This window comes from Plecotus auritus, assembly GCF_963455305.1.
Source record: "Plecotus auritus genome assembly, chromosome: 5".
Taxonomy (NCBI): Eukaryota; Metazoa; Chordata; class Mammalia; order Chiroptera; family Vespertilionidae; genus Plecotus; species Plecotus auritus.
This window is the reverse complement of record NC_137776.1, coordinates 182,937,807-182,950,235: the sequence shown is the minus strand read 5'-3', so window position 1 is coordinate 182,950,235 and position 12,429 is coordinate 182,937,807. Positions and strand designations below refer to the sequence as shown.

The 12,429-nt window shown below is 63.1% G+C and overlaps 1 protein-coding gene across 1 annotated transcript in view; it reads left to right on the top strand.

Annotated features, from left to right (window-relative positions):
• Nucleotides 1-5,451, top strand: part of MED27 (mediator complex subunit 27) — a 186,784-nt gene extending 181,333 nt beyond the window's left edge. The window contains exon 8 of the mRNA XM_080669789.1: nt 4,865-5,451. Coding sequence (XP_080525915.1) covers nt 4,865-4,912 — 48 coding nt within the window. The 3' untranslated portion in view covers nt 4,913-5,451. The remainder of the gene's footprint in view (nt 1-4,864) is intronic.
• The last annotated feature ends 6,978 nt before the right edge of the window (nt 5,452-12,429 follow it).

The window sequence follows — 12,429 nt, the reverse complement described above, 5'->3', positions numbered from 1 at the left end:
ACAGCATATTTTCTCCTTTGCAAGCACCCCTTCCCCAGGTTCCCCTCCACGGGGTCTGGCCGCAGCGACCTCCCGCCGTGGGCAGCTGGGGAGAGCGTCCCTCTGCGGGAACTGTCTGCTCTGCGGGCCCCCCCACCCCCGATCCAGCCGGGCGGTGACCCCAGCAGCAGCTAATGGGCACAGGCCATTCGAGAAGGCAGCTCGGTGAAGGGTCCTTGGTCTGGGGGCTGCCTGGCGTGAGCACGCGGCCGCATGAGAAGGCGTCTGGAGGGAATTAATGACGGGGCTCGGAGAGTCGCCAGCGGCAGGGAGGGATGAGCCAGGTGGTGGGGTTTCGGGGCGGCGGGGGGGGGGGGGGGCGGTCCATCTCAGCAACCGACGCTGGAAAGAATTGTGGGAATGCCAATGGCCCCAACTCAGTGGGAGGCTGAGGACCCAGAACGCAGGAAAGGCCCGGCCAGGTGAGAGAGCCGTGTTCGGGTAACCCGTCGGCCTCTGCAGCCGGGGACAAGGGGGGCTGCTGGCTGGCATCCATCCATTCGCTCGTTCGTTCATTCATTCCTTCATTTCTTCAGCCTCCGTCAGTCGATCCGTATTCCGGGAGGCCCTCTGTTTGCCGGGACCTGGCAGGGACTGTGGCAATAGGGACTGGACAGGCCTGGCCCTGCCTCCAGGGACTACGTTGCCAAGCCGTCCGCGATCAGGCTCAGAGATTCTGACCGCCTCCCGCGTTCCCCGTCTCCCCGCCTCATGTGTTGAGCATCGTCATTTCTTGAGCCCTTCCTCCTGCCGGGCCAGCTCTGTGCTCTCAGCACTTCCTAACAGAGCCTTTCGGAAGGTGACGCTGTTATTCCGACGTTCCAGACCGGGGGGGGGGGGGGGGGGGGGGGCAGGGGAGCCGGGGGCCAAAGCTCAGAGAGGAGAAGGAGCTCACCCAAGATCCCCCGGTTCCTCTCCGCCTTTCCAGGCGCCTACCAGCCCAGCACCCACGCTGCACGGCTGCAGTGCGCCCCCCCATTGGACGCCGTGGGGGCAGCAGAACTAGGCCGGCCCAGGCCTCGCTCCAGCCCTGACCGTGGAGCCAGAGAGACAGGCCTCAGACACGTCATTCCGTTAGTCCCTGTGATGAATGCTGTGCAGGCAGGCTGTGGGTCGAAGAGGGTCCCCCAAATTCATGTCTCTCCGCACCCCCAGAACGTGACCTTATTTGGAATAAGGGTGAGGATCCCGAGATGAGACCACCCTGGATCAGGGCGGGCCCTCGATCCAGTGACAGTGTCCTCATCAGACGTGAAGAGAAGACGGGCACAGAGGGGAGGGTGTGGCGATGGAGGCAGAGGTGGGGTTCTGCAGCCGAGGCCCCCGGAGGCTGGGCGGCCAGAAACGGGGCGAGGAGACATGGGGCAAGTTACCGCAGAGTTCCGGGCCAGCCCTGCGGGGCCTGGGCTTCGGACATTAGCCTTAGGCACGGGGGACCCATTTCTGCTGTTTCGGCCCCAGGGTGTCGGCCTGTTGCAGCAGCCCCGAGAAAGCTCGGCGGCATCCAGGCCCTGTCCCGGTCTAGAAGGTCGGGGACCGTCCTGGAGGAGGGGACGCCTGGCGTTTGCGCAGGAGTTAGCAGCCCCGCGCGTCCCAGCGTGGGAGTGGCAGGCGCCAAGGCCCGGAGCCAGGAAGAAGGCCTGAGGGAGGGGCCCGCAGCGCTGGTGCGCCGGGCGGAGGACGCCAGGTGGGCAGAGGAGGCCTGTCTCTGCCCGCCGCAGGCACCAGGTGCTGGGGCGATGCCAGGTGCTGGGCTGTGTTGAGCGTGTGCGTGGGGAGTGCGGTGCCGTGACCGTGCCCGCCGTGTGCCCGCACCTCCCAGGACAGTGGGTCGCACCTGTGCCCAAGCCTGTGGCTACGGCCTTGTCCCCTGTCAGGCGCGCTGCCTGGGGGCCCCTCCGCTCCCTGCATCCATCCCGGGTCCTTTGTCCGTTAGACACCCCCCCCCCCCCGCCGCCTGCCACCCCCTCCACATTCCCGCTCCCCACGCTCGCTCAGCGGGTTACAGGGACTCTCCTCCTTTGATCATCCTCGGACTGAATTAAAATGGCATCACCATGGCCCTGTCAGATGTGCCCAAGGAATCCGAGTCTCCGGTGACTTCATTAGCGCCAGTGCCTGGAGTCGTCAGAGCCACGGCGCTTTCCTGTCCCAGCCCCTCACCCCGCAGAGGGGCCTCATTAGCGGGGAAATATGAACCACTTAGTAGTTCCATTAACTCCGTGCTTCCAGCCCGTCTCATCTCTGCCTTTCTTCCCGCTCTGCCCTCCCCCTCCCCCGCGAGTCTCTCCTCTCCGCTCATTAATCCCAGGGCCTCTGCGTGGCCCCCGTCCCCTCACTCCGCCCCCCGCCCCCACGCCTTCCCTTCCTTCTCCCTCATCCATCTCAGAATCCGGGGACTCGGACACCTGGAGCCAGGACCTTCTGCAGGGAACCCAGCATGCCCGCTGGCTCCAGAGCCTCCCCAGCCCCACCCAGCCCCCCGATAACACCACGTCGGCTTTACGCCTCCATTCGGCTGCCACTGGAGTGGCTAAACGCCGGAAGGCCGACAACCCCAAATGCTGGCGAGGATGTGGCACCGGGGACTTGTGCGTTTCCTCCGAGTGTGGCCGTTTCCTTTAAAGTTCAGCGGGCGCCTGCCCGGTGGTCCCACCCCCACCCCTGGCACTCACCCCAGAGAAACGAGGGCACGTGTTCACAGAAAGGGGATGCCCAGGGCAGCCTTGTTTATAGCGGCCACAATGGGGAACAACCCCAAATGCCCACCAACGGGGGGAGGGGAGAACAAATTGTGGCCCCTCCTCATGACCGGTCCTGGATGAAGGGGTGCGCGCCGGCTCACACACAGCGGGGCTGGCTGGGGCAGGCCCGGTGAGCGCAGGGGGCCATGCCCGTGCTATCCGAGAGCAGCAAGCGTGATCTGTGGTGTTAAAAACCGGACAGCGGAGGCAGGCGGCCAGAAAGGGTGATGGAAGCTCTTCTATCTGGTCCTGGGCGGGGGCCTGTGGGCGCATAAAGCTTGCTGAGGTGGGTAGGTAAGTCCCGGACTGGATTGTCTCTTAATCATTCTCAGTTATATAGAGAGTGTCCAAAAAATGTATACGCACACTCTGGATAATTATAAAGGCGGTATTTATTAAAATACATCTCATTTTCAAAAGTAACCTATCAGCTGAGGTGTGTATACAATTTTCAGGGACACCTGTATGTGTATGCATGCATCTGTGTGTGCACGCGTGTGTGTGTGCATGCATGTGCATGTGTGTGCATGTGTAAAGACCCCTCAGGCCTTACCCCTCCCTGGACTCCTTCCCCTTCCCCGTGTCCAGCCCACTTCCCAGCTGAGCCAGGCCTCCAGGCAGCATCTCTGCCTTTGCTGCCCTGGAGTCTCCTGTCCCGCCCGCTGCTCAGCACCGGCCCCCGAGCGCCCCCTTGTGGTCACAGGTGGTGCTGCATCTTTCTCACGGGCCCTGGGGCCCAGCATCACTCCCCACGCCCCTGGGGGCTGAGCAGACACACGAGGAAATGATTGCTGCCTTTGTCTGTATGGCTGTAGCTACAGTCTAGATACGTGTTTACCTCCTGTTTAGGTGGGTCTCTGTTCAATCCATACAGATCCACAAACTCCGTTTCCCGTGCATGTCACTAACTCTGTGATCGTCCTGAGCTCCGGGAAGGCGTAGGCCCCGGCCAACTCTCTGGCTCTCAGGGTCCCCGGGGGGCCCACAGGTCAGCAGCCTCTGCCGGTCCTCCCTGCAGGCTGGCCCACGCCTAAAGGCCCCTGCCACCTCCTCCCCACCGCCTGCTCTGAGGTAGTGAGTGCGTGGAGCTCAGGGGCCTGAGGCCAGGCTCTGAACGGAACTGAGTTGGGTTTGGTTTCTGGCTTCGCTGTGTGACCTGGAGCCTCAGTGTACTCATCTGTCAAATGGGGTAATAGCACCTGCCTCCTTAGGATGTCAGGGGGACCAGGCAACGTTTTGCTTGTAATGCCCTGAACCAGGTGCTTGTGGGGAACTGCACAGCCAGGCAGCCTCGCCCACCTCCAGGGTCCCGTGAGCTGAGTGGGTCTCCCAGCCCCCGAGTGAGGGGTTCCAGCCCCCCCCCCACCCCTGCACCTGGGGAACCTCCAGTGGCCTCCTCAGGACGGACAAGGAGCACTTCCAGCTCAGAGCAAGAAGCCAGCCCTGGGCAAACCGGAACCTGAGGCTCCTGGTGGAATCCGTGCCAGGAAGGAGCTGCAAGGCGGGAGCCGCGGCGGGGCGATGTCGGCCAAGCGCTCCAGGTTTCCGTTGTAAGATGGAGGGGCTCTGGGGCCCAATGGGCAGCCTGGTGCCTGAGCTAATAATGCTGTTCTACACGGCAAAGCGGCTAAGTGTACATCTTAAACGTTCTCCCCACAAAGGAGAAATGGTGGTTATGTGACGGTATAGGCGCTCACTAAGCTACGGCGATAATCATCATGCAGTTTGTAAGTCTATCGAGTCAACACTTGGACACCTTGAATTTACAGTTTATATCTACCAATTACATCCAATACAGCTGGGGAGAGGTTTTAGTAGAAAAATTAGAAGGACGTAATTCTTTCATAAAAGGCAATTATTTACATTTTTAAAAAGATTGCCGAAACTGGTTTGGCTCAGTGGATAGAGCGTCGGCCTGCGGACTGAAGGGTCCTGGGTTCGATTCCGGTCAAGGGCACATGCCTGGGTTGCGGGCTCGATCCCCAGTAGGGGGCGTGCAGGAGGCAGCTGATCCGTGATTCTCTCTCATCATGGATGTTTCTCTCTCTCTCCCTCTCCCTTCCTCTCTGAAATCAATAAAGACATATATTTTTAAAAAAAAGAAGAAGAAGAAGGGCAAGGAGATGTGACGCCGGATTTCAGCCCAGATGCTCCAGGCGAAGTCCCCGGGGGCACTTGCCTTCTCTCCCGCGTGCTCTTTGAAGCCCCTGTCCACCAGGCCTACTTACCTGCTAAGAACCGCACAAGACATACACGTTCAGAGGAAATGAGGCAACAGCAGCAAATACAGAGAAGAGAGAAACATCACCCCGAATCCCGCCCTGACGCCACCTCGGAGAGACGCACCTCCTAGGTGTCCTTCCCGGCAGGCGGGGGTGCGTGCGAGCCCCTGTGGGTGCCCCTGCGGGCGCGATTTCACAGAAATGGGAGCAGCTCCGCCCTGGCTACAGGCTGCACTGCTGGCGGGACAATGACTGTGCACAGCCTTTATGTCCGTGCACCCGCGTCCTTTTTCCTGGCTGTGTAATGCTCCGCGGCGTACAGATCCTCGTTGAAGCAATAATCGCCAGGCGGGGCAGACATCACTGATCGGTGTGTGTTTTCAGATAGAAACGCTGCGAGAGGGTGACGGGCGGGCCCGCGTTTTTCTCTGCGACACCCCGGTGAAGGCAGCCTCATCCATCGCGGGGGGGGGGGGGGGCCAGGTTAGGGAGTCCTTCCCGAGGGGGAGCCCAGATCTGTCTCCCAGAACTTGCCCACGTTGGTGTCAACTCTGCATTGGGGTGACATGGGGTGTCCACCCCTAGCCTTGGCCTCCTCAACCCCAGCCCAAAGCCAATGGCAGTTCCTAGCCCGTGGCCCACCGGCCCTTGGCACCGGCTCAGTGTGAGAGGAGGGCTCCTTCCCCCCTGTCTCCCGGGTAGGCGTGAGGGTGGTAAGTTCAGAGGTCAAGAGCCCTGGCTTCGGAGCCAGACCGACCTGGGCTCACATCCGGGAGCCCACCGCCTCCTGGCTGGGCGGCCCTGGGAGGGCGTGTGAGCTGCCTGCGTGTCACTGTTCTCGGCTGTGAAATGGGTTAAATAACCGCGCCGACCTCACGGAGCCACCACCAGGCTCTCACAGGGACCAGTGCGCTCGGACCCGCGCCTGGCAAGGACTTAAGGCTCAGTGAGGCGGTGGGGGCCTCACCCAGACAGCGCCCCGGCCCTGCCCCGCCCCCGGCTGTCAAGGTCTGTCATCTCATCCAGGGGGAGGACCCAGGCCGGCTGGGGAAGAGGGTGGGCCACCGACACGGAGAGCGATCAATACATTATTTAACAGCGAGAATGCAAATGAGGAGAAAGCAGTGAAGGCGCTGCCGCCGCCCCGCCAGCCCCCGCTTTCCCTGGCCTGCACGCTTGCTGACAAAGTCTCCAGAAAATATCAAAACAGCCTCCGGCTGGAGCCGCCGCCACGACCACCGCTATTTATTATTGATGGAAACCTTGGCGAGTTCTCTTTCTAAGGAAGGCGAGCCGGGGAGAGAGCTGCTAATCCACGTTTAAAGGGATAGACTCCCATCCCCCTCCCGGGGCAGCGGTGTTTATAGCGCACTGCATCCCGCCCAACTGTCCCCGTCCTGGTCCCTGGTCCTGCCGGCGGGGGACGGGAAGGGATGGGCACCTGGAGAGAGCAACGGGCGGGGAGGGGCTCTGCCTCCGTTTCCCTTCCGGGGCGTGTTCCACGGCCAGCGACCAGAGGCCAGGCCTGGGGGCGGAGGGGCAGGGGTCCCCACGTGAGGCCAGGGAGCTCAGGCCACGGAGGAGCTGCACGCCTGGGCCAGGCCTGTCTGCGGTGACCCGGTGACCCGACAGCTGTCCACGCTCGGACCCTAAGCTCCATTCTGCAAAACAGTCAGAGGTGGAGACTGAAAATGCTTTGATGTTAGAAATACCTCAACCACCCAGCAGTCACCCGGCGAACACCTGCATTATCTGGCGCAGTGGTCGGCAAACTCATTCGTCCACAGAGCCAAATATCAACAAGACAACGATTGACATTTCTTTTGAGAGCCAAATTTTTTAAACTTAAACTTCTTCTAACGCCACTTCTTCAAAATAGACTCGCCCAGGCCGTGGTATTTTGTGGAAGAGCCACACTCAAGGGGCCAAGGAGCCGCATATGGCTCGAGAGCCGCAGTTTGCCGACCACTGATCTGGCGGATTGAGGAGAATCCATTGCGGGAAGAGGCGGAGCCACCTGGGGCCGCGGGTGTGGGGCGGCGTCTTTGAGAAGCGAGGGCTCCCGGAGCATCACAACCCGCAGAGACGGAGAATCTGGAGCTTATCCCCCAGGGGTCCCGGGGTCCTGCCCTGTGGGAGCAGCCAGGTCACAGCAATAAAGACACGGGAGGGGCCGAGGGGAGTGGTGGGGACTGTGGCGAGCTGGGGACCACAGGCCTCGTCTTGACAGGCAGCTGTCCCTGCGCTCTGGGCCCCCGATGATGGCAGAGTTGGGTCTACTGTTGTCAGATGGCCCCATTTTCCAAAGGGAGGCAGACACAGAACTTTAAGATGACATTTCCCCGTTTTCAAACACTGGCAGCTCATTCTTATCCCGAAAGCAGTGTGTGGGCCGTGCCAAGCTGGCTGCAGGCCACGCCCAGCCCGGGAGCCACAGCTGTGCTCCGAAAGGGAGCGCGTGCCCTCGGCGCTCCTCCTGGACGGGGCATCCCCACGAGTGGATGCCCACAGGAGCGCTGGCACGAGCCTGCGGGCTGCGGCAGGGAGCCGGGCACCGCGACGGCCTCAGTGATGCTGGCACTGGGCTGGCACCGACCCCGTGGCTGCAGCCCAAGCGGCAGGCACCCCACAGCCCAGCGCCAGCCTGCCTCCCCGTGGGGAGCCGCGGACACGCCGTCCTTGCACAGGCGGGGAGAGCTGGGCCCGGCTTGAGACTCCCAGGCTGGCACCTCCACGCGGTTCCTGAAGGGCCTGGGCCTGACTTTTTGTTCTCACCGCCTGCCCTTCCCCCCCCCCCACCCCACCCCCCCCCCGCACACACACGTACTTCTTGCGAACCAGCGACCTTGGCAAGGGCATGAACCTCCCATAGCTTCCGTTTCTCATCTGCAGCGGGGGCCCCCACCTCGCCGCGTCGCTGTGGGGCTGAGGTAAGAGGGTCCAGTCGGGTGTTCAGGGTGCAGTCGGAGCTCAGTAAATAAAGGGTGCACGTTAGCTTGTTTAGCTGACCGTCTGCTGGCTCCCTCCGGGGCCTGGGGCAGTCCCTCCCGGGAGGAGCCGGGAAGAGACCCTGTCAGCTCACATGCTGTGCCCGGTACCAGCTGTGCCCTCCTGCTGCCCCTTCCAGCTGTGACCCAGCCCCCGGGGGCCATGACCGCCTGCTCCCTGGCCCAGCACACAGGGAGCCGCCCCTTTTTAAATATATATATTTTTTATTGATTTCAGAGCGGAAGGGACAGGGAGGGAGAGAGAGAAACATCAGTAATGAGAGAATCACTGATCGGCTGCCTCCTGCGCGCCCTGCACTGGGGATCAAGCCCACCACCTGGGCCTGGGCCCTGACCGGGAATTGAACTATGACCTCCTGGTTCACAGGTCGACACTCAACCACTGAGCTGCACCAGCCAGGTTCAGGGAGCCCCTTTAAGGACCAGTGGGTGGAAGTAGGCGGAGCCTCATGTGGGGAGCCGCGGGGGGGGGGGGTGGCCCTCTGGGGTGGCAGAGCCCTCCATGCCACCCACCATGATGGGAGGGGGTGGTGGCAAAGGTCATCCTGCCCCCAGGTCACAGGTCATCCCTGTCTCACTGTCCAGGCCCAACTTTCAGATGAGCCAGCAAAGCTGCCTGGGTTTCGGAGCTCATGGAGGTTTCATGAAAGACCTCGTGTTCCTTCGGAAAAGTCCCTCTGCCCCATCGATCCCCTGGAAAGGCGTTTGCTCCAGCAGAGGGGGGCGTGAGAGTGAGGGGGGATGGAGAGCACGAGGAGGGGGGTGAGGGCGAGGAGGGGTGAGGATGAGGAGGGGTGAGGACGAGGAGGGGTGAGGACGAGGAGGGGTGAGGACGAGGAGGGTGGTGAGGGTGAGGAAGGGGTAAGGGCAAGGAGGGGGGTGAGGACGAGGAGGGGTGAGGACGAGGAGGGGTGAGGGCGAGGAGGGGTGAGGATGAGGAGGGGTGAGGATGAGGAGGGGTGAGGACAAGAGGAGGGTGAGGGCGAGGAGGGGTGAGGATGAGGAGGGGTGAGGATGAGGAGGGGTGAGGACGAGGAGGGGTGAGGGCGAGGAGGGGTGAGGACGAGGAGGGGGTGAGGACGAGGAGGGGTGAGGACGAGGAGGGGTGAGGGCGAGGAGGGGTGAGGATGAGGAGGGGTGAGGATGAGGAGGGGTGAGGACAAGAGGAGGGTGAGGGCGAGGAGGGGTGAGGACGAGGAGGGTGGTGAGGACGAGGAGGGGTGAGGACGAGGAGGGTGGTGAGGGCGAGGAAGGGGTGAGGGCGAGGAGGGGGTGAGGGCAGGGAGGGCCCTCGGAGGGCAAGGCCAGGCTGGACAGGAGGCGCTTCGGGATCTGCGGTCCCTGCCTGCCCTGCCCTCGGGGGTCTGCCTCCTGAGGAGGGCCGCATTCACAGAGGGTGAGGCCTCCCGCCGGCCGTCTGCCTGGGGCTGCGTGTGCTTGTCCTCTCCGCCCGGAGAAGCGGGGCAGCTGCAGGGACGCAGCGAACAGTCCAGGCCCTGGGCGGGCAGGCAGGCTTCCCGCGGCCCCGCCAACCTGGGCTCAGCGCGGGCTCCGCGGGTCTGGGCTCAGGACCCCGCCCGGCCTAGGCCTCCGTCTGCGCCCCCGGCCCCAGGCTGCCTGCGCCCCATGCACCCAGGGAGCCGCACGGAGACGCGCCCAGCCCCTGGGGCGGGAGCCTGGCTGTGAAGAGCAGGGCCGGGGGCACAGGGGGCACCGGAGGGCGGGGAGCCGGGGGCAGCCGGGCGCAGCCAGGCCTCTGTCCAGGGCGGAGTCCGCGGCCGAAACGGAGCCGAGGCCAGGCTGCTCCTTCACTGAACCGCCGCGGGGCGCAGGGCACTGCCGGGGGGCAGGGGGGTCCCCCCCCACGGGCCTGACCCTCACAGGCCAGATGCATCGCGAGCTGCCGTTGGCGTCCGTTTCCGTGGCGTCCACCCCGCGCAGCTGGGAGCGCGGAACCCCAGCTCGGACCCGAGGTCGCACCAGGCCCGCGCACTGCCCGCACCGGCTTTGGCTGGTTCCCTCCGAGGCCCTGGGGGAGCCCACTCCTGCCGATGCGGCTTCTGGGGCTCTGGCCACCACCCTCCGACCTCTACGCCCCTAGTCTCCCTGCCGGTCTCCCAGGAGGCCACTTGGGGTGACCCTTAGCGCCCACCAGGTCACCCGAATGACCTGTCTCAAGACCCTTTCCTTAATCACACCCGCAAGACCCTTTCCCACATGAGGGAAGATCTGCCTTCCGCCCCGAGGTCGCCCTCACGGGTCCCGGGGGTTGGGGAGCAGCTGACTCCCAGGGGGGCCACGCCAGCTCAGCAGGCCCTGCCACCAGGAGCCGAGCTGGTGGGCAGGTGGCGAGGCCTCTTCCGGGGCCGCACGGGCGGAGCCAGACTCCTGATGTGGAAGGAGCATCGCATCTTCGTCTCCTCCTCTCTGAGGTGAGGGGGGCAGGCCCCAATGGGGGGACAGGCCCGGGGGGGGGGGGACAGGCCCGAGGGGTACAGGCCCGATGGGGGTAACAGGACGGGGGGGGGGACAGGCCCGAGGGGGGGACAGGCCCAACAGGGACAGGCCCGGGGGTGACAGGCCCGATGGGGACAGGCCCGAGGGGGACAGGCCCAAGGGGGGGACAGGCCCGAGGGGGACAGGCTCGAGGGGGACAGGCCCAAGGGGGGGACAGGCTTGAGGGGGCCAGGCCCGAGGGGGACAGGCCCGGGGGGGGGGAACAGGACGGGGGCGGAGTGGGGGGGACGGGCCCGGCCACAGAGCTCATTTGTGCCCAAACCCTAGAGGGCAGGTTTCCACCCGAGGATCCGAGCCGGCGGCACCAGCCTCCCCATTTTGCAGGCAAAAGGCGACACCATCCCCGTGGAGAAGGGGGCGCTGAGCCTCCCACGGCCACCCCCGCTGGCCTCGGGCCCCCGCCGTGCGAACGCCTCTGGGGCTGCACTCCCCGCTGGCTCCTGCTGTCCAGTGGGGCCTTTGCTCGGACAGTCCTCCCAGAGGCAGCCTGCGGTCACCCGCACCCCCGGCCCCCCAGGGGGGCTCCTGGCCACGGAGAAGGGCAGGGAAGAAAGGCGGGACTCTGGGGGACCCCAAGCGCTGGGGGTCTTCTAGGAGGGCTCTGCAGGGGCCCTGCAGGCGGAAAGGAAGAGCTGGACCCCCAGAGCAAGCATACCCTCACCCGGAGGCTAGAAAAGCAATCCCAGGAGAGAGGGCGACTTGGCCTACCTGCGTGGTGTTCTCCGGGAAGGGGAGCTACGCCTGGGAAGAGTGGTCTGTCCCCACGAGGCCGCCTCCCCACAGGAAAGATGGGACTCCCGGGCCTGGCAAGCCGGTTCAAATCCCCACTCCCCCACTTCCTGCGGCCCCCCCCCCCCTTTTAATTTTTTTATCCTCACCTGAGGATATTTTCCCATTGATTTTTAGAGAGAGTGGAAGAGAGAGGGAGAGACAGAGAGAAATATCGATGTGAGAGAAACACATCGATTGGTTGCCTTCCGCATGCGCCCCGACCAGGCCCTGGACCAGGGAGGAGCCTGCAACCGAGGTAGGTGCCCTTGATGGGAATCGAACCCGGGACCCTTCGGTCCACAGGCCGACGCTCTATCCACTGAGCCACACCGGCTAGGGCAGGGGTGGGCAAACTTTTTGATTTGAGGGCCACAGTGGGTTCTGAAACTGGACCGGAGGGCCGGAACAAAAGCATGGATGGAGTGTTTGTGTGAACTAATATAAATTCAAAGTAAAGGAGCGGAGGGGAGAGCCAGAGAACCGGATAGAACAGCCGGATCCGGCCCGCGGGCCGTAGTTTGCCCACGGCTGGTAGGGCCCGACTCCCCTTTGATAAAAAATACATACCATGGAGGCCTTTGAGAGAATTACGTGTGGAGCTCCATGTACCTAGCACACAATCTGGAACAAAGCAGGTGATCAATTTTTTAAGGGCAACAAATGTTAATATTTTAAAAGATGCTACAAATCAAAAACTTGTTTTACATCCTCTCCCTCTGCCTTCTCAGCCGGTCCCCACGATGCAGTTCATAACTCCCCGCGACACCCTCTTCAAGCCGATGAGTCCAGTTTATAATTCATTGGGTTTTCTTTCCCCTGAGACGGACATCTCCAAATCGCGATCTAAAAAAATAACAATAACACGATCAACACCATTAACATCTGAGCCTGGGAAAGTCTAAATGGAGCGACTGCTCTCAGGACTCAGCGAACAGGAAGGGTTTCAGGCCTTCGGGCTCTGCCTGGGGCGTTGGGTTTTCCGGGTTTCTCCCCGGCTGAGGAGCGTAGGACATGGTCTCCCCGCCCACCGCGCCAGAGCGCTCTCAAGGACACAGGAAATGCCAGCCATCGGCCAGGACTGCCATCGGCCAGGACTGCCATCGGCCAGGACTGTCGTGAGCAAACACG